Source organism: Leptonotus elevatus, chromosome 1 (assembly GCF_054856555.1).
Source record: "Leptonotus elevatus isolate MCC_2025b chromosome 1, RoL_Lele_1.0, whole genome shotgun sequence".
NCBI classification, from domain to species: Eukaryota; Metazoa; Chordata; class Actinopteri; order Syngnathiformes; family Syngnathidae; genus Leptonotus; species Leptonotus elevatus.
In genome coordinates, this window is record NC_141239.1 from 36,527,373 (window position 1) to 36,552,124 (window position 24,752).

Genomic DNA, 24,752 nt, shown 5'->3' on the forward strand with positions numbered 1-24,752 from the left:
ATACTGAGTTTTCCGCATTTCAGGGTTAACAGACTCAGGGTTCTCACTAAACCTGCTTTGTGAAATATTTCATATTTCCCCCATCTCATATCTACAGAGGAGTGATGCGGGAGGAGGTAGAAATAATATTTTGCGAAAATGAGGCGAGCCTGTTCGAGCGCCTCATGGCACGGAGACCTCCCCCCCTAACGATGACGTCACGTCATTGTCCCGCGTAATAAATGAGCCGTCTGCGTGGCTAAATGACTAATATCACCACCACAAATGTCATCTTTAGACTTCATGTTTCAAGTGGGATTAAATTGAAGTCAAATATAAAGTCACAACTGCTACTCAAAACAACTTTACCGATTCACGTACGTCTCCCGTGCCAAGGCGCGTGGACTTCGCCGATGCGTCAAGCATAAATCAAGCTGAATGCCCACGCCCGCGCGGAGCGCATATTGGACTTTTGATGACGTCGAGGTCGGATATATGCGACCTGGCCGTTCAGACTGCGGTCGTGTTGCAAAAATTTGGATACGTATCCGATCTAGGACCACATATAAAAGTGACCCAGGTCGGATATGAAAAAATCGGAATTGAGCTGTTCAGACTGACATAAAAAAGTCAGATACAGGTTACATTTGGGCAAATTTTTTTGCCTGCAGTGTGAAAGTAGCCATATATTTGTGTAATATTTTTATTTGGGGATTTTTAAATAGTAAAGGTTTAGCTGCTTGGCATCTCTTCCTGTCACATCTCCTCCAGTTCACTTTGTGGTCAGCTGCATGGTCGTCAGCTGGTGCCATTGCAGTGATACAAACCCAAAAATGGTGCCAGGCGGAGTCTGACTTTTTTCTAGTTTGCGGTTTTGTGATGCAAATTTATTACTCTTTTGAACACAAATTGTTTTTAGAAGAAAAACGCTTTATTTCCGTGACCCCAGCCAACTCGCCGGACTACATAAGTCTCGACCAAAACCGGACCAGATCTCGGGTCACAGGATGCTGTCCGCGGTAAGTCAGTGTTGATGCACACCATGGTAGGTGAGGATTCATGTCAAAAATCCTGAACTATTCCTTTAAGCAGTCAAAGAGTTTAACCCACTGGCCTGTGCATCTCGAAAAATCGTAAAATCACCCCGTTCCCACCTTTGCCACTAACCGAAAAATGCATCTAATGTAAGATATACACACTGTAAAAAAATGGGGAGTGATATTTACTTGTGAGAAAAAACTAGTAAAAAAAAATTCACTCAGAAATTATGACATTTTACAAGGAGAGTAATGGGTTTATATAAAAAAAAAAGTTACTTAGTATTGAGGACTTTCAGCTCGGGAGACAACAACCACTCTACCACCTGAGCTATCCCACTCTTGTTTTCCATTATACTGCATTGCATCTGTGCAAAATGACACCAAAACACTCTTGGAGCTAGGTACGAAGATTCTACCTGGCAACAGTAATATATTTAGCACAGAGCAGAAGCGACATGGCTCAGAAGGTAGTGCGGCTGCCCCCCAACCTGAAAGTTGTGTGTTTGTTCCTCAATCCTTGAGTAGCCTTTCTTTCTTTTTCATTTTTTTAATAAATTGATCAAATGTACTCAAAACTCTCCTTGTAAAATTTACTTAGAGTGAGAAAACCTCACTAGGTTTTTTAAAGTCATTTTTTTAATACAGTGTATAGTCCAGTATCTAATTGATTATCTCCAGTGCTACTCACACTGGTGTATGGAAGGTGCGAATGTTTGTTGGTGGTCATAGGGGCTGTAGGCGCACACTGGCGTGGCAGCCACGCTTCCGTCAGCCTGCCCCAGAGCAGCTGTGGCTACTTAAGTAACTTACCGCCACCACGGTGTGAATGTGTGAGTGCATGAATAATGTATCCATTCCATTGTAAAGCGTCTTTGACTGTCAAGAAAAGCGCTATGTAAATCTGATGCATTATTATTATTATTATTCTCTTCTAAAATGGTCATATTTTGCTGTACGGTATCTTTTACTAATAGAAAGGGTGTAAATCAAACTTGGCTTTTTAATCACATGCCTGCTGATGAAGATAGAAGACAGCGATGCATAGCAAGTTAAAGGACTAAAGTATTCACGGATTTGCAGCGATCATTTTTTTGATGGTGTGAGTAGATCACTGCTTATATATTTTAATAGCAATTACAACGTGTTTCAAATCACATTGACAAGCCAGATACCGTCCACACACTTTGCTTAGTTCCATATGAGTTAAATTTAGGATGGAATGTGTAAAACAAAATTGCTGCTTTTCCACCAACAAGCCCAGGATCTTTGAGTTCTTTGTAAAGGAAGTTATTGGTTGTAAAAGTTCCGCAGAGAATTTATAATTTGTGTTTCCACAGCGTCTTAGAGATCTATGTAATTAATTCAAATGAGTTTGATGACGTATGAGTTTGATGAGCCCAGCCATATATATATATATATATACATACTGTATTGTATTACTGTATCGTGAAAAAGCTTAAAGGCACTGTCCGGAATTTGACCATTTCTGTTTGTAATCAAACCGTTTCTGTTTGTAATCAAACAATTCAAAACGGACCCCTCCCATGGTTCAACCCATACCAGCTCAACGTTCACGCCCCCTGCCTCTGACCGCACTCAGCCAAGCAAGCTGCGAGAGTGAGTGACGAGGTATCTTGCAAATGGTCACATTGCTGATCCGAGACTGTACACCGCCGATCACCGACAGGGATTATAGTTAATTCGCCTTGGAATGATGGTGAAATAATCAGGACAAGTCTGGAGCTAACAGCAGTTTTCAAGAACAAAACAGCCAATAGCGCGTTGCTTCCCAAAAAACAGTCTGTGATGCCTTCACAGCCCGTCCAGAGCGTCGGAAACTACCCAACCCGCAAGCCACCCCCAAAGGTTGCTCCAGCATTTTCGCTTAGCTTCACTTATTGCCAGGTGTAAATGCCAAGCCAAGATTTACTCTCGTTTTCGACCGTGCATTATTATAACGTTTTGTTGTTGAGGACAAAATCACCACCACACATTAACAAAAGCCCAGCGGTGTAGATTGAGAAGGAGTTCATGTTTAAATACATTACGGGGTTTATCTTGGGTTGCACCTTGCTATTTCGTGGGGTTTTCAGAGATGATTACACCCCCACCCCCCGACTCCACTGCACACCCGCGCCGCCCCCCACCCTTCCTGGATTTACTATATTCTTTATTTATGCTGCTAGTTTTCTTATATTTACAAAGTTAACAAGTGTTTAGAAGGGTGGGAACTCTGTGGAGTTTATTATTATAATTTTTTTTGCGAAAAGTAAGGGGAATTTATATAGCACTTTTCCACCTTACAAGGCCCCCAAAGCGCTTTACATTTTGAGTACTGATGACGCAACATCAGGAGCGACTGGGGGTTCAGTATCATGATCAAAGATACTTTGACATAGTCACACTGGACTGGGATCGAACCCACAAGCTCAGGGTTGCGAGATGACCACTCTACCATTGAGCCACACTCAGAGCAAACCTCTCATTTTTATCGGAAGATCCATCCATCCGTTTTCTATTCCTCCTGTCCTCACTGTTTTTGCAAGCCACTGAAGAATATTCCATCTGACTGTGGGAGAGGGCGGTACACCCTGGACTGGTCATCACGCAATCGTAGAGCAATTATAGGGCAACTCGCACTTACATTCACAACCATGGGCAATTTAGAGCATTCAGTTAACCAAAGAAACTCGTTATGGGGATGTGGTAGGAAACAGCAGTATGCAAGCATGGGAAGAATATTCAGACTCCACACAGATGTACCAACAGAGATTGCAATCCAGATCACCGGAGACATGCTAACCACAAATCCTCTGGCGAGTCAAATAAATATTTTAATTTGCTCCTGTCAAGTGAATGTAAACAGTGAGTGTCAATACTGTTGCATACTCAACGCTGTGCTTCCTTGGGCGTGTATATTTAGTCGCTAGACTGACATTGGCCTAACTGGGTATTAGCCTAGTCACCCCTCTGCACATTCTGACTCATTATTTCAGCAAGGGATAATTTTAACTTTTGTCAATTTTTATGAAGGGAAATGACTTGTAAGACAACCAGTTGCTCCTCTATTTGTGTGCGGCAGCAGTATGAACTTAGAAATCGTTCTGTTTCTGTTTTGACAAGAACGGACCAGGGTTATTATAGTTTTGGAATTTTCATTTGAGTTAGTTTTTATTTCGTTTAGAGTTTTGCTTTTTTAAATGTAGTTTTAATTCGTTTTTAGCTATTTAAAAAAAAAAGCTTAATTTTAGTTTAAAAAAAAAGAGTGTATTACTTGTGCGCAATATTTAATAGACACAGTGTTGCGTTTCGGCCGAGTTAAATGAAAAAGCAGGCAAGCCGAGCCATTGGAGCCAAAAGTCAAGCAGGCAAATTTGTTTGTGAGGAGCGACGTCATCTGAAGGTGCTTTTCTATTGGCTGCTGTTAGATCACGTCACTTCTGTGTGACATACTTTCAAACGTCTTTGTATTATTAAAATAAAAAATCCCATTTAAAATTTAAAATCACATTTTAAATCATCCCCAAAGGCTCATGTATTAAATTAATTAATTAACTTTCACAAAGAACGCTGGGGTGACGACCGGGGCCTTCCCCCGCTGGGCCTGGGGTTCGGGGGTGTCGGCCGCCCTCCGGTGCCCCCATCTCCCCCTTCTGCCCCCGGTGTTCCGTCCCTCCACACGGCGGGGGGTGGGGTGGGCGCGGCTGCCCTCTCCGCTCCGCTGTCCGGCCCTTCTTCGGCGCCGGTGCCTAGGTGCGGGTGGTCCCCGGGGGCTGGGGGTCGGAGGTTGGGGGGCTGCCGGTTGGTTGGGGTGGGGTCGGGGGGGGGGGGCGGCGTTGTTGGGGGGGTGGTGGTGGTGGGGGTTGCGGGGTGGGGGGGTGCTGGCGGTGGGGGGGTGTCTGGGGTATTGGGGACCTGGGGGCGGCTGGGGCTGGGTTGGGGTGGGTGGCGGGGTGGATGGGGGGCGGGGGGGGGGTTGTGGGGGGCGGGGGTTGGGGGCCGGTGGGGTGCCTGGCGGGCAGTGCCCCGTCCTGCTGCGTTGGGTCGGGGGCGCGGGCCGTGTTGGGATGGGGGGCGCTCCTGCTCCTGGGTTTGCTCTCCGGCCGGTGGCCCTGGCGGGGCCCGGGGGTCGTCCTTTGGCCCTGAGGTGTTGCGCTTGCTCTGTCCTGGCGGGGGTCGATGGCTCCCCTCTTTGGTGGAGATTTTCATGCATGCCAGATCCACCACACCAGCATCTACCGAAACTCAGACACAATCTGTTTCCTCCTTAGGTCATTGAATCGGTGGAAGCTGATGTCTGTGGATCTCACTCTGCTTCGTCTGTCCTTCCTTCCTTTTCTTGGTCTCTCCTTCGGTCTCTTGAGGCCTCCCTGATTTTATGTTTTTTGGATTTGTTGGGGTCTGGATGTTTCTTGGGTTGGTGAAGAATTCTGGTGGGTGGCCCGGTGGGTGGTGTCTGGTCGGTGCTGGATTTCACCTTCCTTGGTTTTCTTTGGTCCCCTCGGGTCTTCATTTCCGAATGAACAATACTGAGCTCTAAAAAAAATAAATAATAATAATAATTATGAAAGACTAAAACAAAGCTATGGTTATAGTTTTAGTTAGTTTTGTAAACATGAGATGTCTTTTCAAAAGCATTTTAATTACAATTTTATTTCATTAACAAAATTGTTTTTTGAATTTTAGTTTTGGTTTCTTGGTTATTTTTCGTTAACTGCAAAATCGAGGTGACCTCACACGTCAGAATTTGTGATCACAAATGTTTCCAAGTGTAACATTTACGATTGTCCGCCCCAACAGCAAAGCAAAAAATCACTTGTGATACTCTCCGGACTACAGGATAATCGCTCAGGATAATCTTGTAGAGATATCTGACAATTAGGCCTTTGCAGACTTCATCTGGCAGAGAGGAAAACTGCCCAAATGTCAGTTGCTATGTGTTAAGTTGCAACCCTAATTATTTGTAGAAATACTGAACTGCACCTGATCCTGATCATCGCTATGCACAATCATTTTGTGTATTGTTACATACTGCAGTGTTGGTGAGAAGTGCGTTTTGCATTAGGGGGTGGGAGTGAGTGTGATTTCTGATACAGCATAATATTTGCAATAAGTCATCCGCAAAGGTTGACCATTTTATGTTGCAATTTGATGAAAGTAGGATACACCCCCTTTCCCCCCCATTATTTTTTTTTAAAGCATTCTGTTAATCTTTGTCAACAAGAATCTCACAGAGGTAACAAACACATCAGGTTTCCGGGGAACTTTAATATAATCGCTTACTGCCACTCCTCCTGGGATTGTCCAATAGACTTTCCTCCACTGCACACACATGCTTTTTGTACATACATATTAGCGGAGGCGACCCGTTGCATGGGGCTAGTTCACTCTTGACTTGTTCTGTGTCAGACTACACACCAGTCAGTTTGCTGATGCTGAAATTTTCTATCATTGTCTTCCTTCTTCAAATATTAGAACATTGAATGGTAAGATTTAATCTTTTTTTCCTTTCTTTTTTTTGTTTTTAACTTGGATTTGTCACATCTTTTATCACTGTGGACTGTGTGTTTATTCATTTATTTATTTATTTATTTCCAGTGGGTCTCTCCAAAAAACAAAACCTACAAATCAGATACTGATATGGAGTGGCAGTGAAGTTTCATGTGTTTCCAGAACAGTTTGTTCTTTTGAAATATTACTTGTGAAAGGGAGTAAATAGGACAAATCAAACAATGCTTCTTATTGTCATTGTCTTCTTCAATCCTTATTTCTGGTTAGTGTTAGAGTGATGCTGCTTGCCATTCCAATTCCACTTCTTTACAGCGGCAGTCAAGGGTTAGTCCAAACGTTTCCCCCAACAGTTAATCTCATCACACAAAAGGCCACTTTGTTATTGCAGCTGCTTTGCCTCAAAATGCAAATCTAATACTACATGTTTGTAAATTCTTTGTCCGCATTCTTTCTTAGAGAACAGCTTCCGCACCATTCGCTCAAGTGTGCAACTTTTTCCATTTGGTGGTCACTTAATTTAAGTAAGCATAAGGTCCAAAAAGTGAGCATGGGTCATGTGTTTGGGAAGTGTTGCCTCAGTCTTTTTAACCCCCCCCCCCCAATCCTCACGCCTCAACTCACCCTATCCCTCTCTGCCTGTCACATGCTCTTTTCACAGCATAGAAAAGTTTCTGGATTAGGGCAGAATTGACACAAAGCGGCGACGCCACTCCAGCTACATTCCCAAACAACACTTGAAGAGGCGGAGGAGGGACAGCGACCGAGAGAGTGACGCGACAGGGCGAAGACACTCGATCGACCGCCACCTCCGAAAAACCTCCAAACTCTTGATAGCGAGGGGCAGACAAGTGCACCCGAGAGAGGGAGGGAGCATCAGCGAGGTGGGGATCTTTGGCCTCAAGGTCCTGAAGGATGGAAGAGAAGCAGGTTGCTGGGATCCTGGTAAGTTCAGTGATTATATCTATACACACTTTCAAAAGCACTCAACAGTGTGTATTAATAATAATTCATTCATCCTATTTAAATCAGGGTTGTTTGCTTCTTGCTTTTGATCAGTGATCTGGTCAAGAGGGAAATGTCAGTGAAAGGCCTGCACTATTGTTGAATCTATAGATTTGGCATCATTGGCACTCAAGTCACCGCTTTCTTCTCCGTTCCTTTCCGGTTAGTCCAAGTCCTCCAGTCCATCAGAAGATAGCGACAAAAAACCCAGACTTCAGCACTCTGACATTCACGCTTGTCTGAAGCCTGGCTTCTTTCCATAATGCCATTTTGTCTATTCCTTTCCATCATTTCCGGCTCCAAAACCTTAAATACAAACACACTTTTTAACTTCACACGATCATGTTATCCGTCTCTCCTGCTTGCCTCTCTCTCTCAGTTTTAAATATTAGGAGTTCGTTGGAGACCCCAAGATAAGCTTTCTGCTTTCAGAGCCTTTGGAGAGCATGAGTGGATGATTGAACCACAATCTCTGGCATAGTTAAAAACTGCTGAAAAGCAAATAACTTTGTAGGAATGGAGGTGAGTTTCAAAGTTTCACCTAAGCATCTTTCACCATTTGGATGACTGCTTTTGAAGAAAAAAAGAAAGAAAAGGTGACATATATATATATATATATATAACTACATCAGTTCATAAATACTAATGATTAGAGTTGCCCGGGCTGAGTTTATTCAGCAAAGATAGCAAAGACGAGCAGATGTTAGTATCAACCAATTCACCAAAACACTATTAGATTAGTACAAACAATGAAAGATAATTAATTGTTTTAATAGAGTTGTACAAAGAAGGCCCCTTCTTCATAAACGCATTGGCCATAACAGACTCCTTTTCGACTGGCAGTGGGTAGAAATATGGTAAACATAAAGTGTGTTCCTTGTGTCCAAAGAAGAGGCACCGGACATTAAAACCAAAACAGAAACAACAAAATTTATATATATATATATATATATATATTTTTTTTTTTAAGTGTTTGTGTGTCTGGGGTGGGGGTGGTTGAAAGGGATTGGGGGACAGGATGGGAAGAGGGGGGGGGGGGGGGGGCTAAATATGTTAATCATTGAATTCTTCTACGTAAATGCCTTATCAAAGTTCATAGTGCCTGGCTGTTTTGTTTTCACGCCATCCAAATAATGTTTTTCTAAGCAGAGGTTGGAGTGTAAAAAAAAACCACACACAAAAAACATGTCAAGCTTATCTGTTGAGGTGAACAAAACATGGGCTATAATATAGCCGCTATGTGGTGGTTGCATAACAACTTTTGTAATTATTGCAGCTGACTGATGAACTCAATTTTTGTACCTCTTATTAAACCAACGTGCTTGATACTGTAGGAGTATTTTCGCAGATGTATTTTATGTATTATTTTTAATATCTATAAAAATAATCTAGTTTAATGTATTTTACAATATTCGGTCAATAGTACGAAGTTCACAGGGCAAGTGAAAGCCTTAGATAAACACATGACAGGCTGAATTTTACAGTTGGAGATTGTAAACGCCTTTTCAGTCAAAATTAACCTGAATGCAACCATAAGACTGAAATAACATAAAGACATTAATAAATACAAAGCATGCTAAGTCATGTCCACACACAATTGATTTGTGTTGCATCTGTGAGTGTGTGCGTGTGCGAGCGCGTGTGCCCGCGCTCCTGTCACCAACTGGCACTGCATTGTCTTCTTTTCCATTCTTCTTTTCTCTCTGTTCCCCTTTTCTCACTTGCCTTTTCACATTTATATCAACATTATGTATTTGTTCATTTTAAAATAAGTTACCATTTGATCAATTTGCTTTTATTTGGGAGTAGTAAGATAGTCGTAGTAGTATATATATATTTTTTTCACAGTCTGGCTGGAATCATTTACGCTGTTACAAATGGTTGGTGGATGAACCCATCACTATAAATCTTGTTAACACACAAGGCACTCGCTTCCTGCTTGGCTGGTAGAATTCTCCCGCCTCTCTTTCTGCCCAAACTTAATTCCCGTTTGGAAGGGAGACGCGCACCGTCAATCTTCCTTACATTGGTGTCTTTGTCTGCTCTGGAAGTCACCACTTCCACTGAACAGATGAGCAGATGGTGCACTGGCACAAGCCTTTATAGAATGGATAGATTTGTTTGTTTTTTTTACTCCCTGGTTACTTATTTCCGTGCCTTTTATTTTTATTTTTATTTTTTAATGTCTTTAGATGTATGTACAGTGGAGCTCAACTGAGAATTTGGCCATTTTGTGCAGAACACTGTTTTTATATACATGTAGTACACCTGGCTCCTGCCCAGGAGAAAAGGGCATGATACAAAGTAATTGAAAAAGTGTCTTCTCAGCATGAACATATGAAAGCACTGTTGGTTGGTTGGTTGGTTTGTTCATTTGTATTTTTAAACAAAATCTACAAACTTGCACGCGTCTACAAAAATACCAAACCTTATTCTAGCCTGCCCCTGTGCAGATTTTCACCACACCTCATACCAGACTTGCACATGAAAACAGAGCCCACAATGGTGTATTCTAATCTATATTACGTGCATATTTGTTGTGTCAATTGCTTCCAAGCAAGTTGTATAACTGCTTAATAGCTTAAAAGCCGTATAAATCCTTGAAGAGTCAAAGTTAGTCAAAAATTTAAATTTGTACTGTGTTTGTGTGAATAAGTTCAGTCATTTATTGCTTCTAAAGTATTGGCTGTTATTTGGAAGGTCAAAGTCAGAATTTTAACCAGTAAGTCAAATGACGGGCAGCAAGATGTACAAGTGGTTAGCATTTCTGCTGCACTGTTCAGAACTTTAGATGTTCTGGGTCCAAATCATGGCCTCCGATGTGATGCTCGCATGTTCTCCTTTGGCTTGTGTTTGATTATTCCAGGCACTCCAAAAATAAAGTTAATTGAAGACTCTACCGGTAAATTGTCCAATGTTGGGAATGTGAGCATCCTGCAATTGACTGGCGACAAGTCCTCATGAGGACAAGCCATATAGGAAATAAAAGGACATTAAAAATAGTATTAATACATCTTGTGCTGATAAAATATGAGTTAATTGACATCACACGTTGGCCTTTTTATTTTACCATATTGTGTAGTCATCAATGCTGCTCCATGGTTCACACACAGGAGCAGTGGGCCGTTTTCCATGGTAGTCTATTGGGGAAAATGTGTGCCTTACTTCAGGACACCTGAGCCTGACTCTACGCGGGTTGGTGGAGTTGAACACGAAGCCATTTGGTCACAGGCCACATTTTTACCAAAACGGCTCGTGGCTGCCCTCTTTTTCCAGATGATTTTTACAAGGCTGTAATTGCACAATCCCTGCATACCCTCTGTGTGTGTGTTGTGTATGTGCGTGCACGCGCATGCGGTGTATCCCTGGGGCACCATGGCTAACGTGTGCTGTAGGCTGTGAAGTGAAAAAAAAATTAATAAATAGTGGAACCCACAGCTCTTAACCTCCCCAGGGTCACAATGCACACTGACAGATAAAATACGCGCATCAAGTCCACAACAACACAAGCCTTTTTCAGATTCCAAGGCATATTTGCGCTTGGAGTATTAAAATGTCAAGCTCATATATATATATATATATATATATATATATATATATATATATATATATATATGAGCTTGACATTTATAAAATATATTTATTATGTACATATATATATATATATATATATATATATATATATATATATATATATATATATATATATATATACATAATAAATATATTTTATTTGCATACCAATACGCAAACCAAAATAGGGTTTGAAGTATATTTAGCAAGTGTACTGCATATGTGGTTCGTGTACACCTACTACAGGTATAATTCGACAGTTGCTATCTCTTCCTTCCAATTTGTGATTATGTAACGGACATATTGAGTTGCCAGTTTAGTTAACAGCAATGCTCAGCAACCGTGTTGACTGCCTCTGGGGCGAGGGGGAAACAAGCAGATGTGAATGAAGAGAGAAAGTGCTGTGCAGGCGTTTGGGGGTTGAAGAGAGTCAGACATGATTTGTGCGGCTGATCTCACCCACCTGATTGACCAGCTGAGGTGGGGAAGCAAATGCAAGCAGCCGTAAGTGTTAGAGGTAGCTGTGAGGGCAAAGTAGAGGGGGTGGAAAGTGTTACAGGTCAGAGGTAGTCTGAAAGGGCAAAGGCAGCGGCATCGGGTATCGGCATTGGTCAGGGGTCGCAGATGCACGTTTTTAGAACGTTTGAACAGGTCACACGCAATTTCACAGTGTGCAGCCTTGTGTATAGAGCACAGTTGTACAGGATGTCATGTGAGGGACAATCAGTTGCACAGACACATGGAGACTTTTTTGTCATTCCGAAATAATTCCAAAAGAAGTGATCCGTTCCAATCTGTTATTTACATTCTTTACGTAATTTATCAGGATGGAGTTCATAAGTCTACTTAGCACAGTAGTTGTAAACAGTTTAAGTTTTATTAAAGCAACATTTTAATAAGAACAAGTCCCAAGTACTTTAAAGCTGCTGAAAGCAGAACATTTCATTTCGAATCGCTACTGCCCCCTGTGGCCGGAAAATATATCAACATAGCATGCGCAGACGGATGCAGCCTGGCTATTCTTATTCAACTCTTTACATGACGCAATGAATATACCTCCCCTGTCAATCCGGATTTCAGTCGCATTCAGCCTTTTCATTCCGATTGAGGTGTTTATATGACGCAGTTTCATTCCGTTTGGTCATGCGGATTCATTCTCATCAGAATACATGGCTCTAGTGTCAGTCAAGGAACACAACGGTTGCTACAGAAAGAGGGCTTGGTCTGCAATAAAGACAAAAATGCGGATACAGTATATTGAAAGACGGGACTCACTCTCATTCACTTCAATTGACCCATTGAAGTGTTTTACCACATGGTAAATGCTACTTCATTTATATAGCGCTTTTCCACCTTACAAGGCCCTCAAAGCGCTTTAAAGTGGACTACTCATTCACCTACTCATGACGCAGCATCAGGAGCAACTGGGGAATCAGTATGTGGTCACAATGGCATGGCATCGAACTCACAACCTCTGGGTTGTGAGAGGACCCCTCTACCACTGAGCTATGCCGCCCCAAATAATGTATATATGGTTACCTAATTTTATAAAACACAATATGCACTTTATATAATGTATTTTTTATGATGTGGGCTCTGACTCTCTAAACCCAGAAATATATATATATATTTTCTTTTTAATCTGTGTGAATCTTCTGTGATTATCTGCGATTCATATTTTTAATCGCCAGAAAACCAGTGACCACGACTGGACCACTTGTGAAATCTTTTGGCAGAACTCCACACACTGCGAACTTCAATTGATCTCTCTCCACTTGATTGGGGCTTGTTGTATGGAGAAGAGATGCCGGGCCCAGGTCTTTCGGACACCTGTAATGGATACACGGCTATAGATGGCCGTGGTAAAGTAGTCGAACTGATCACAGGTGGCAGTGCAGGTCACTGGCAATCATACAGGGCACAGGTGCCAGATTTCAGACAGTCTTAAAAGTCATGAGCATAAAGCACAGCTAGTGACCAGGGCTGGCTGATGTACATTTGATGGACAAGGTCTACAATTGCAGAGCAAATTCACTGCTGGGCACAAAAGTAATCCATCACCACCAGAATCTATTTCTTACCTACACTTAAAAGCCTCTTTTTGCTTTGGACCTTTCTTTTTTTTTTTTTCTGATCAGACAGTTGTGCTGAAAAAAATTTCTATGATTTTCTTCCTCCTCCTCTCATTTTTTTAGTCAATTAGTCTTGTTCCTACTCAACAAAAAAAGTTGTGACTTAGAAAAAAAAGGAACATTATTATCTTCTTCTCTTGTTCACTCAAGACTCTACAATTATGCCCAGGGCCCTGACACAATTTTGACACAACAGGGTTCTTAAATCTCCCTCAGCTTCAATTAGTATTACCATTTTCTACGTTGTCCAATTGAAACCATTTCAAAAGCCTTCAGAAAACTCAACCTGCTCCCCTGTGTGTGGGCCTTGTAAGGTGGAAAAGCGCTATATAAATTGAAGTGCCATTTAGAATGTGGTAAAAAATTTCATGGGCAGTGCACACTTCAATGGATCAATTGAAGTGAATGAGAGTGAGTCCCGTCCATATCTCACTGTCATTTTCAATGTGAAAGTCCCTAAATAATGAAATACTCAAAAATGAATTGGTACTCTGAGCTGTTGTTTGATGCATAGGCACCAACAACAGTCATGAACCATTACCGGAAGGCGGAGGGATGCTACCCTCTTTCACTTGGGTAAACCCCGACATACAACCCCTCAAGAAGACTGGTTCCAGATCCTAAGACATGTACTGTATGTGAGCCCACCTACATTATGTCTATCCAGAACCTCTTGACTTCGCACACGAGCTCAGGCTCTTTCTCTGCCAGAAAAGCGACATTCCACATGCCGAGAGTTAGCTTCTGCAGCTCAGGATTGAAATGCCAAAGTACCTAGCGTACCTTCGGCTACCATTCAGCTCCCACAGCACCTGAACCCCTGACTCTTCTGACGGGTGGTGAGCCCGTGGGAAGGTGCTCCATGTTGTCGGCCCACCCCAGGGCCTGCTCCCTAGGGGGCAAGGGAAAAACAAGTCCACTGTTTATTTTCGGATTTTCATAGAGGGTCTTTTGAGTATTGCTTTGTCTTGTCACTCACCTAATACTGGTTTATTGTAATCTAGATGACTCTACCAGAGCCTTAAAGTCCACAACACATTTTTTTTTCTGTTATTGCTTTGGAGAATACATTTACCACTAGAGTTTTACCTTGATCTGGAACAATAGGTGTTAAGTATATTTTTCCCACCCTGACGTTGTGACTCCCGGGGGAGTAATATTTTTTGCCGGTCTATTTTCATATTTCACTACATCTCCCCCAATATAAAATGTATCTCATTGACTGTTGGACTGACTGATTCACATATCTTGTGATCTAGAGCTCTTTAATTCATTTACTGTCATGTATTTTAGGCATCATTAAAAAAAATAATTAAAAGGAGAAAGAAACAATTTTCCCGTAAGACTGTGAGAGACAGATCTGATGAATTTTTGCCCTCCCCATCCTTTGTCACATTACAAGCGCGACAGTGACTTCAGCCACGTGCGTCCAACTTCAGTCACATGTACATTGCTTTCATTCCCAGCAATGGTCCCATATGTTTGTCAAAATGTGTGTGTTGTGTGCTTTTTCCAGCCTGATTTGTTCCCCTGTTTTCCCTCCGATGAGCCCCGCTCTCCCTGGGGGTCCGAGGCCGAAGCCTCACGCTATTTATACAGACCCAACAGCTGGGGCCCTCCCAGCCAAAGCAGTGGGGGTCGGCAATGGGTAGAGAAATTATCATGGAAACTTCAGGTTAAACCAAGCGTTGGAAATGTCTGCCTGTTCACTTTTTTCATCTCATCTTTCCCTTGGTGCTTCTTTTACACGGGGATCCAAGGCGGCCATGTTGGACAAGTATCCAGCAACATTCACATGACCCGACATCAATGTCATTGGCTTCTTTTTAAATTCTCGCAGCATTGATGCTCATTCATTATACTGCCAGCCAAAGAAACACATCGACCCCTTCTTAAAATATTCACCAAAGTCATTTTTTCAGATTTTTCAGGAAACACACAACAAAAAATGATATAGCCAATTATTTTAAGAGGGTGGCGAAACTGCAGATTTTAAGTTAGCTTCCAGCGCACTTTATCATACTGTGTCCACTTAGTTATTATGTTCAACAAAGCCAACCTGCTGTTGCAAAACGGAGCTTTTTAAGTTCTCTCATTCCTTCTTCTCAACGTCTCTGACAGTGCATGTCCTGTTATGAACCTCAACCCTGCACATTTGTGTCCGTACTGCTCTCGCCATCTCTAACGCTAGCCCGCCTTCACTTGTGTCATTCTGTCTTCTCGCTACTGCTCTGCTCTCCTCTCTTGCCATTTTACCATGTGAGGCACTCTTGAAAGGAAATCAGTCGTACGGTTGCTTCCTTCAGTTAAGGGTCTTTGTCACAGTGAGAGGTCCCATCACAGGCATGCTGGGCTAATGAGAGGTGAAGGGATATTAGCCTAATTGTTTTAAGGGACGTATATACAGATTGAGGAAGATGTAATCAGTGTAGCTCAAAGTTGGCCTCGTTTGAGTTGGAGTTTTTGGTGGAAAAGCAGTTTCTTTCCCTAATTAAAAAAAAATCTATAAACAAAAAATAAATACATATATATATATATATATATATATATATATATATATATATATATAGTGTAGCAGACTTCAATATATTTCTGAATTATTATATGGTTACTTAGCTTCATTTGTAAACAGTAATTCAATGTTTTCAAGGTTATTACGCCACTAGTTGTATTTTGCGATTTTTGTTAAACGATTTGAGTCGTAAACAGTAAAGTCCAGTTCAGTGAAGTATGAAAGAACATCCAGTTCATAGGAAGTGACTGTTGGTTAATATGTACTGTTAATACAACAACTTTCAATTCCTTTTACACCTTTTTTGGTTATAAAAGCTTGGGTAAACATTCACTCACTGCAATGTGGTAAATAATAACTTGTTTATATTCTTCACGTTTTGACCCACTCTTGTGTTTTTCATATAGTGTTTCTCTAGTTCTTAAAGATGTTTTTTTTTTAAAGAAAGCAATGAAGTAAAATAATTGTAAAGAAGGGAAAAAATAATTTAAATGGCACTGGGCTGAAACCTTGTACCTCCAAAGTAGTCAACTGATGGGCGCAGCAGGCAGCAGCTCGACAGCTACCACATTTACAAACACGGTAGACTAACACTTGCCCCCTAGCCAAAATTGAAATGTGCCCATCTTCAGATGTGCCTGAGGCACGTAAGCTGTGTCCGCCAGAATGCCCAGAAAGGCACAAGACGGCTCCTAACATCGCAGAATCGTGTTGTGCTGCCACAAAAATTGAGACGTGCCCATTTTTACGCAGCGCGCATATGCGCCTTTCTATAAAAATAGAGCCCTGAATTTGTTTGCCCATGACTAGAAGGCTAGACTTGGAGATGACCCAAAGCCACTTTCAAGCAATGGCTGGAGTACATTCGCTGAAAGTGCTGCATTGCATCTTGCTGGATGCATAGATTAGTACGAACTAATGTCCTTTTGATGAACCATGTCCAATTGTTGACGCAATGGTGGTGTATTTGTGTTTGAAGATGTCACAGGTCAGCACAATAAATAACAAGTGTAATCTGGTGGTTTGCTGCCAGAAACATTGCCTCCGCAAGGGGACAATAGAATGCATGCTGTCTGTTAGAGGCTTGTGTGTGCTTCTTAGTTTGCAGTCTTTTTTTTTTTATTCCAATGTTTAAGTGCATCATCCATGGCTTTAACCGAAGTCCTCATGGTTAACAAAATCCGCATCTGCTACAGGACGAACACTATGTGGGGCGGGATGAGGTCTAACTTACTTGCATACTGTTATTATTAGGCGTGTGTCATTCAAGTAAATACTTTTTTGTATTTTTTGTTTTATGTTTAACTTGCCCTGTGATTGGCTGGCAACCGGTTCAGGGTGTACCCCGCCTACTGCCCGAAGCCAGCTGGGATAGGCTCCAGCGCCCCCCGCGACCCTTGTGAGGACAAGTGGTTTAGAAAATGGCTGGATGGATGTTGTTTTACTATTAACTCTTTGACTGCCAGACGTTTTGAGAAAAGGGATGCCGCCAGTGCCAGCCGATTTAAGCATTTTGACTGATTTTCAAGGTCCACAGAAAATGTTCTGTTTGGACTATGGAAACACACGTACTACCAAATGAAAGATTGGACTTTCATCTTTCATCAGAAAAAAAAAGTAATCAACAATAGAAAATGGTTAGTTTGACCCAATTTCGCCTGTGTTGGACCAAAATACGGAGAAATCAAGCTTTTAGTGAAACGATATTATTTCATGCATTCTAGTGAATTTGACACTTCTTTTTGTCCATGAATGATGCCACAAACACCTAAATAGTGCTTTACTTCTATAAAACACTACCACCAAGAATGAAAAAGTGTTTTTTGATACAAAATACATTTATTTACATTCAACAGTGTAACAATTTGACAACAATTTGGCAAACTATTTACAAATGTGTGCAACTGTGGTGCTATTTACAAATATGTGGATGTTTCAACGACAGTTTTTCTTTTTGTAACACTCTCCTGCGTGCAAAGAGACGCAACAGCATTTGCACAACAGATTGCCTCTTCGCGTGCGCCACTTTCTTGCCGGCCGTTTTTTTCCGGGGAATAGCAAGTATATACTGCAGTGTGTCATCAAGTCTAATATCAGGATCATGCTACGGTTACGTTACGGTTTCGTTACGTCTCGCTTCCCCGTGTCCTTCAGTTGCTATACCGGGTGGTAGGAGATGTTCTGATCCATTTTATCCACTCCATTCATGGTGGCATCGTAGTCCAGAAACAGTGTCTTCTCCGTGATCAGACTGTACCCGCTCCTCCGATGAATATGCATTGGACTCGGGGTACTCTTCATTGTCCGATCGAATGTCCGCTTGTGCAGCTCCGCGTTTTCCGGCCTTAGCAGCGCTAGCCGCGCTAGCCGCGCTAAGCCGGTGAGGCTTACTACGTGTTCATAACAGTCACGCCAAAGCTTCCAACTTTGGCGTAGAGCTCGGAGTCCTCATCATCATCATCATCAATCTGCATTGGTCGATGCCAACTCTCCATCGCCCGATCGAATGTCCGATTGTGTAGAAGTACCCGGCCGGCTATTGTGCGCGTTTTCCGGCCTTAGCAGCGCTAGCCGCGCTAGCCGCGCTTACCGGTGAGGCTTACTACGTGTTCATAACAGTCACGCCAAAGCTTCCAACTTTGGCGTAGAGCTCGTTGTCATCATCATCGTTGACATCAATGCGCTTTTTAGTATTGATTGATGCTTTCCGTCTTTGAAAAAAATGCTCAAGCGTGAGCTGCTTGTAACCGGTTGCTTGGGCAGCCATTGTGGGCTTATTCAGCCATGTCTCCTCAACACTCTAGCTCCGCCTCACGTCTTCTACTGACGCCCACGGTGGGCGGCCCATCCAACCTTGTGCAAAGAGAGTCATCGCTGCCCTCTAGGGGCCAAAACGAGTCTTTGACTAATCATATCTGCCTGATACTTTCAGCACAGCTGCCCAAGGCTTTCCTGCACCCGTTTTTGAAAAAAAAAAAAAAAAACATAGGGGACGTCTTTTAACGTCCTCGGCGCCCTTCCCTAGGTTTATGCTAAACGTTTTATAACGTTTATGGCAGTCAAAGAGTTAACAGTGATTGCATATTTCATTTTTATTTTTTACACTTGTTTGGGAAATAAGAGTGTTAAAATTACTGTTGAACCAGTAAATATTGTAAATGGCAAACGTGACCCTGGAACTGATTCATTATTTTTCCAGTGTTTTCTATTGAATGAATGAAATTCATTCGATCAGTCATAAAAAAAAACACACACAGGTAAATCATAAAAAGAAACATGCAGATTGAAAAGGCTGAAGCTCACGCTTATTTTTGCCTACCCTTTTAACAAAATCAGACCACACAAAACAATTAACTCAAATATCACAAACAAAATTAACAAAAACAAGATCCAAACATTAACTTACATTCTCATATTTTTCAATAACTTTACTTTTAAACAAACGTTTAAAATAAAAACAATTGTCTGACACCCTTTTTTAATTCATCATCAAGGTGATTCCATACCTTCACACCACATAGTAATACATTGATCTTTTAATTTAGTCCTAGATTTTATTCTTTCAAAATGTACCTTCGTTCGGAGGTCGTGTCTATATTCTTTTATCTTAAACATATTCTCTATATGACTAGGGAGCTGTTTATAATACAATGTATACATGATAAGTGCAATTTTATAATTAACTAACTCCTCAAATTTTAAACCTCTTATTAAATTAATAACTAACCCATTACATGGTTCTCTACTATTTGACTTTGTTATTATCCTTATAGCTCTCTTTTGTAGAATAAATATTGACCTCGTATGTGCGGGATATGCATTCCCCCATATTTCCAAACAATATGTTATGTAAGGCAAAGCCAAAGAATAATACAAAATATACAAATCATGATGATTCAAAAGATCCTTCACCTTATACAATATGGCAATTGATTTAGCTATCTTTGATTTAACATAATCTATATGCATTTTCCATTTCAATTTGTGATCCAAAATTAGACCTAAAGATTTCATGTAAAAAACTCTTTCAATTTCCTCTTCCTCTATTCTCAATTTAACTGTTAAATCTATTTTACGATGACCAAATATCCAAAATTTTGTTTTACTTGTATTTAAAGATAACTTATTCAGGTCAAACCATTTTTAACCAATCTCATTTTATTTTACATTCAACATTGGTAATCAAATCATTTAAGTGGTTCCCAGAACAGAAAAAAGTTGTGTCGTTGGCAAAAAGAATGCAATTAACAAATTTAGATACAAAACATACATCATTCAAATACAAAATAAAAATGTTTGGGCCCAACCACTGACTGGTTAGCACGTCCGCCTCTTAGTGCAGAGGACGTGAGATCGAGTCCGGGCTTCGACCTTCCTGGGTGGAGTTTGCATGTTCTCCCCGTGCTTGCGTGGGTTTTCTCCGGGTATTCCGGTTTCCTCCCACATTCCAAAGACATGCATGGCAGGTTAATTGAACACTCCAAATTGTCCATAGGTGTGATTGTGAGTGCGGATGGTTGTTCGTCTCTGTGTGCCCTGCGATTGGCTGGCAACCGGTTCAGGGTGTACCACGCCTACTGCCCGAAACCAGCTGGGATAGGCTCCAGCGACCCTTGTGAGGACAAGCGGTTAAGAAAATGGTTGGAATGAGGGATGGCCCAAGGATTGACCCTTGTGGGACTCCACATGTTACCTTTAAAGATACAGAATCATTTTGATCACAAGATACATATTGCCATCTATCACTCGAATAAGAACATAACCAGGAATAAGCTACTCCTCTGACACCATACCTATGCAACTTTTGCAATAATAAACCATGATCTATCGTATCAAAAGCTTTTTTTTAGATCAATAAAAATTCCTATTGAATATAATTCATTGTCCATTGCAGTGGTTACTTCCTCCATGAGTTTCATGAGAGCTAATCCTGTTGACTGGTTTGCTCTAAATCCATACTGATCACTTATGATGCTATATATTTTTTTTTATAAAACTCTCGGTTGGTTGTTGTTTGAAATTTTGACTCTGGGCTAATAGGATTAACTGAATTGCCCCAGCAAGGATTGTGTGCAGCATTAGAGGTTCAACAGTATTTGTATAATATGTAAAAGATGGCACTAAACAAGCATACTAATTTAGAGCTTTGCAACAAGGATTTTGACATTAGTACTTGTCATTTCACAAAACCATTTGCAATGCGTGCTTTACAATGGTGACTGGCAACCCGTCCAAGATGTCTTCCATCTTTCTATCGAAATCAGCTGGGATAGGCTCCAGCTCACCTGTGACCCTGAACATGATAAGCGGTATACAAAATGGATGGATGGCATTTGTAATTAACCATAAATATTGGGACATCTACACAATTCTCATCCTTTTGGCTCGATGGATTTGAAATGAAACAAAATGTGCTTCAACTGCAGACTTTCATCTTTACTTTGAGGGTATTTCCATCCAAATCAGTTGAACACTGAAGTAATTTGTATCGTTTTTATTCATGCCTCCTTTTTTAAAGGGACCAAAAAAAGTAAGGGGAAAAATTTAAAAATGTCAGTTTTTAATGGCAGTCAATTCTAATAATTTCATCCCTGGTAATGCTCAGCCAGGCCTCTGCTGCAACTGCTTTGAGTTTCTGCTTGTTCTTGTTGCAATGCAAGTATATATCATATCCCATTATGAAATTTTAAGGCTTTAATTTGTTACCATGGTTTCTCTTCACCTGTTAAACAGAGTTGAAGGGTGTACACTCAAGCTGCAGTGGCCATTGTCCAATGCTTCTTTAACTTATATTCCACTAACACAATGTTAACCAAAATACCGTATTCAGAGTAGTGGGGCTGCATAGAGCATATTATTTAAAAACATTTTTTTTTTTAACTTCCCCTTAATTTTTTTTAAGGCTGACATGGGCCGTTTTGTGACAAACAAGCACAATATGTGAGACAAAACAGACCAAGGAGGAGGGCTCTGCGCTCAGTATGCTACGGCGGAGGGTGTATGTGTGTGTTTGGTGTGCAGGGGGTGGTGGGTGGGGAGGGGGGGGGGCATTGGCAATGTCAGGTTGTAGAGACAGACGAGGATTTGGAAGAGTCAAGTGCCACTGAAAGAGGTTGTTGGTGGTCTTCAGAGTTGCAGCAGCTGCCTCTGAAAACAAGTGGAAGAAATAAGAGAAACAGAGTGAAAGAGCTTGAAGGGGGGCAGACCAGTCTGACGTCACGTTTTTGTTTCTTAACTTTAATCTGTCGAGAGAGAAAAAAGTGCTTGGCCGCAGCCCATGCGTGCTCTAGACCCAGTGTACTTTACTCTGCCAATCAGTGTAAAAGTTCAACACAACACACAAACCACACCAGTTCCTCCATCCTTCCTCCTCTCTCCCGCTTATGTATTCTGCCAAGGTGCTGGAGTGACAACAGGCCATTCATTGTGGAGGTAGCGAAGAAAGACTGTGGATGTTTCCTGTGTCTTTTTTTTTTTTTTTTTTTGCGCAAGGAGGGCGGAGGCAGGAAAAAGCGGGAGGTGGATGTGGCGGAGAGGGGGGCGGGTGCATATTCCTGAAACGGTGAAATACAACTGAAAAAGGGGTCAGAAAAGAGAAAGTAAATCAATGAGCGGAGCGAGAGAGAGCGAGAGAGTGGGGTGAGTCAAAACTAAGAGGGCGAGGGGCGGGAGAACCGGGATCACAGAAGGAGGGAGGGGGATGGGGGGGGGGGTTAGGGAGAGAGAGTGGGCTACCATGCCGAATGAGTGAGAGAGGCGGAGAGGAAGCTGAGCTCCATCCGATGAAATGAGGTGAAAGTAATTCGGCATTAATCAAGCCAGAGCAAAAGGGAGCAAATAGTGTGTTTTCTGCCCTCTCATTTGCTGCGAACCTGAAAGGCAAGGTGTGAATGACGGAACCTACAGGGTCCAGCTGAGTAGCACCACTGGATCACAGCTTCACATCATGTCTGAATCGAACACCATTGCTGCTTCTACTGCAGACCAGGTCAGTTCCAGATGTTGACATTTTCAGTTTGGATTTATTTCGACTTGGGTTATTTTTTCTTGAAAAAGCGCGAGGGTTCGAACTTGTACAAAGCAGAGTTCCGGTCAGAGGTGAACTGTGTCTAGATCCTAATTTGAAAGTAGTTAGAGGCAGTTTATAGGAGCAACCAAGTTGAGCGCGTTTCTTAGACTATCAAAGAAACGATTGTTTTGCCCGGAGCTGCCTGGACAACGGTACAGACTCCTGAAAGAATTGAATTCATCAAGACGAGCTATTGTCTACGCCGCCTTATTTTTCGGTGATCATTCAGGGGGTCTGTGACGACTCAATGCCCCCCGCACCACGTGAGGAGGGGGACGCAGCTCTTTAAAAACCTGACCACGTGTGGCGGCCCTGAAAAGTTTTTATAAGTAATTGCAGTGGGAAGTCCGGGCGAGCACTGTGAGAGATGGGACTGGTAAGGAAGTGGGCCGTACCGCCGTGTGTGTGAATGAGAGTGACAGAGTAGAAAAGTCGAAGGGTCCAGAAAAGGAAGATATTTATGCCCCCCAGTGCCCACCCCACCCACAAGCCGCTATAATCAAACACGTTGGCACAGACGTCCTTTTTTCTTTAGGTGGCAGCTGACTTTGAAAGACTTAAAGATAAACAGGTTATTTATGATATGCCGGTTGCAACAAAAAGCGAGTGTGCGTGTGTGTCTTGCGATTTTGGGCCAAGTCCTTGTCTCCTGTTTCCGATTGCTACTGTCAACTCAGTCAGCTTGCCAGAGATCTGTGGGCAAATACTCACACTTGCACACACACTTTGAGACATATACGCACACGTATTTTAGGCACGCATGCTCAACTCACCCGCTCAAATCTCACACACATTTTGCGTGCGTCTGAGAGTAGCAGGTTAAATACAATTAAAGTTACATCTTGCGTGTTATTATGGAAGCACCACCTACACAGGTGTCTGCTAATCCCCTAAATCTTTGGCAGACAGGATTCATGATAGTTGCATGTTTATTGTAAATGTGCGGACAATTCATCTAGTTCGACATGTGGAGCAACACATTTGAACACAAAAGCAATATTGCGTGTCTCATTGCATTCATTAGGAGAGCAAAGTGTGGAGTCCGCAGTGGCCAGTTGTTATTGGCATGGCGGCTATAGAACTCCCATGGAGTGGCTCTCTTTGTCATGTCAAAGGTCCAGAGGCACGCACAATAATACATTTCGCTGTGACATAAAACTTTAAGTTGACATCCTGGTAATAAAATGAATACAATTAATCAATTTTATCATCAAAAATTACTATTGAAAATGTCAATAAAAGAAATCAGATTCTCACTAAATTCTTTGCTGGGTAACTTTGTTCAAGCAGGCCAATCGGGACATTGTTCTTGTCTTTTTCACAAGTCAATTTGCACTGATTAATTCAACTTGGCAAAATGCAACTATTCTAGGTGTCATTAATGACATTGATGGTCGTGTGTGACTAAGAAAAATCTCAATTGTGGTTGTACTCTGTGTCAGGGAAAATATATGTTCAGTCAGGTCTAGATGCCAATCAAATTCGTTTTTTGATTTTTATTTTTTATTTTTATTTAATTTTATTTTCTTGCTATCGTACGTCACAGTAATTGATTTCCACAATCAAAATGTGACATAAACTGAAGAATTTTTGCTCAGGAGTTTATCTAAAAAATATGCCATTTCAAATGACAATGATGCATTTGCCTACAAATTATAGTCTGACAATTCCCACGAGCTCAATGTACTCCTGATGGTGCACCAGCCGTGAACTGTCGACTGAGAACTTCCGTAAATTATATTACTCTTCTTTTACTAACATCCTAAATTTGTTTTAACCATCACAGACTCATTACACTAATTCCAGTAAGCTATTTCTCTGGTCCGAAATTTCTCTGTGATTTATTTCTCGGATAAGAAATTCCTTCATGTACTACGTTATTCGATTTGGAAGTCTGAATCTAAAAAATTTAATTTATTTCATTTGCAGTCCTG

At 41.6% G+C, this 24,752-nt stretch overlaps 1 protein-coding gene across 4 annotated transcripts in view; it reads left to right on the forward strand.

Annotated features, from left to right (window-relative positions):
- slc6a9 (solute carrier family 6 member 9) overlaps nucleotides 1-24,752 on the forward strand; it is a 76,206-nt gene that overhangs the window by 9,958 nt on the left and 41,496 nt on the right. For 2 of the 4 annotated variants that reach the window (XM_086095966.1, XM_086095957.1), the window contains exon 3: nucleotides 7,189-7,472. In XM_086095966.1, the coding sequence (XP_085952092.1) occupies nucleotides 7,443-7,472 (30 nt within the window). In that variant the 5' untranslated portion in view covers nucleotides 7,189-7,442. Of the gene's footprint in view, nucleotides 1-6,346; nucleotides 6,506-7,188; nucleotides 7,473-22,475; nucleotides 22,738-24,752 lie in introns of those variants that run through there. The other 2 variants (XM_086095950.1, XM_086095939.1) reach the window with 2 other exon arrangements.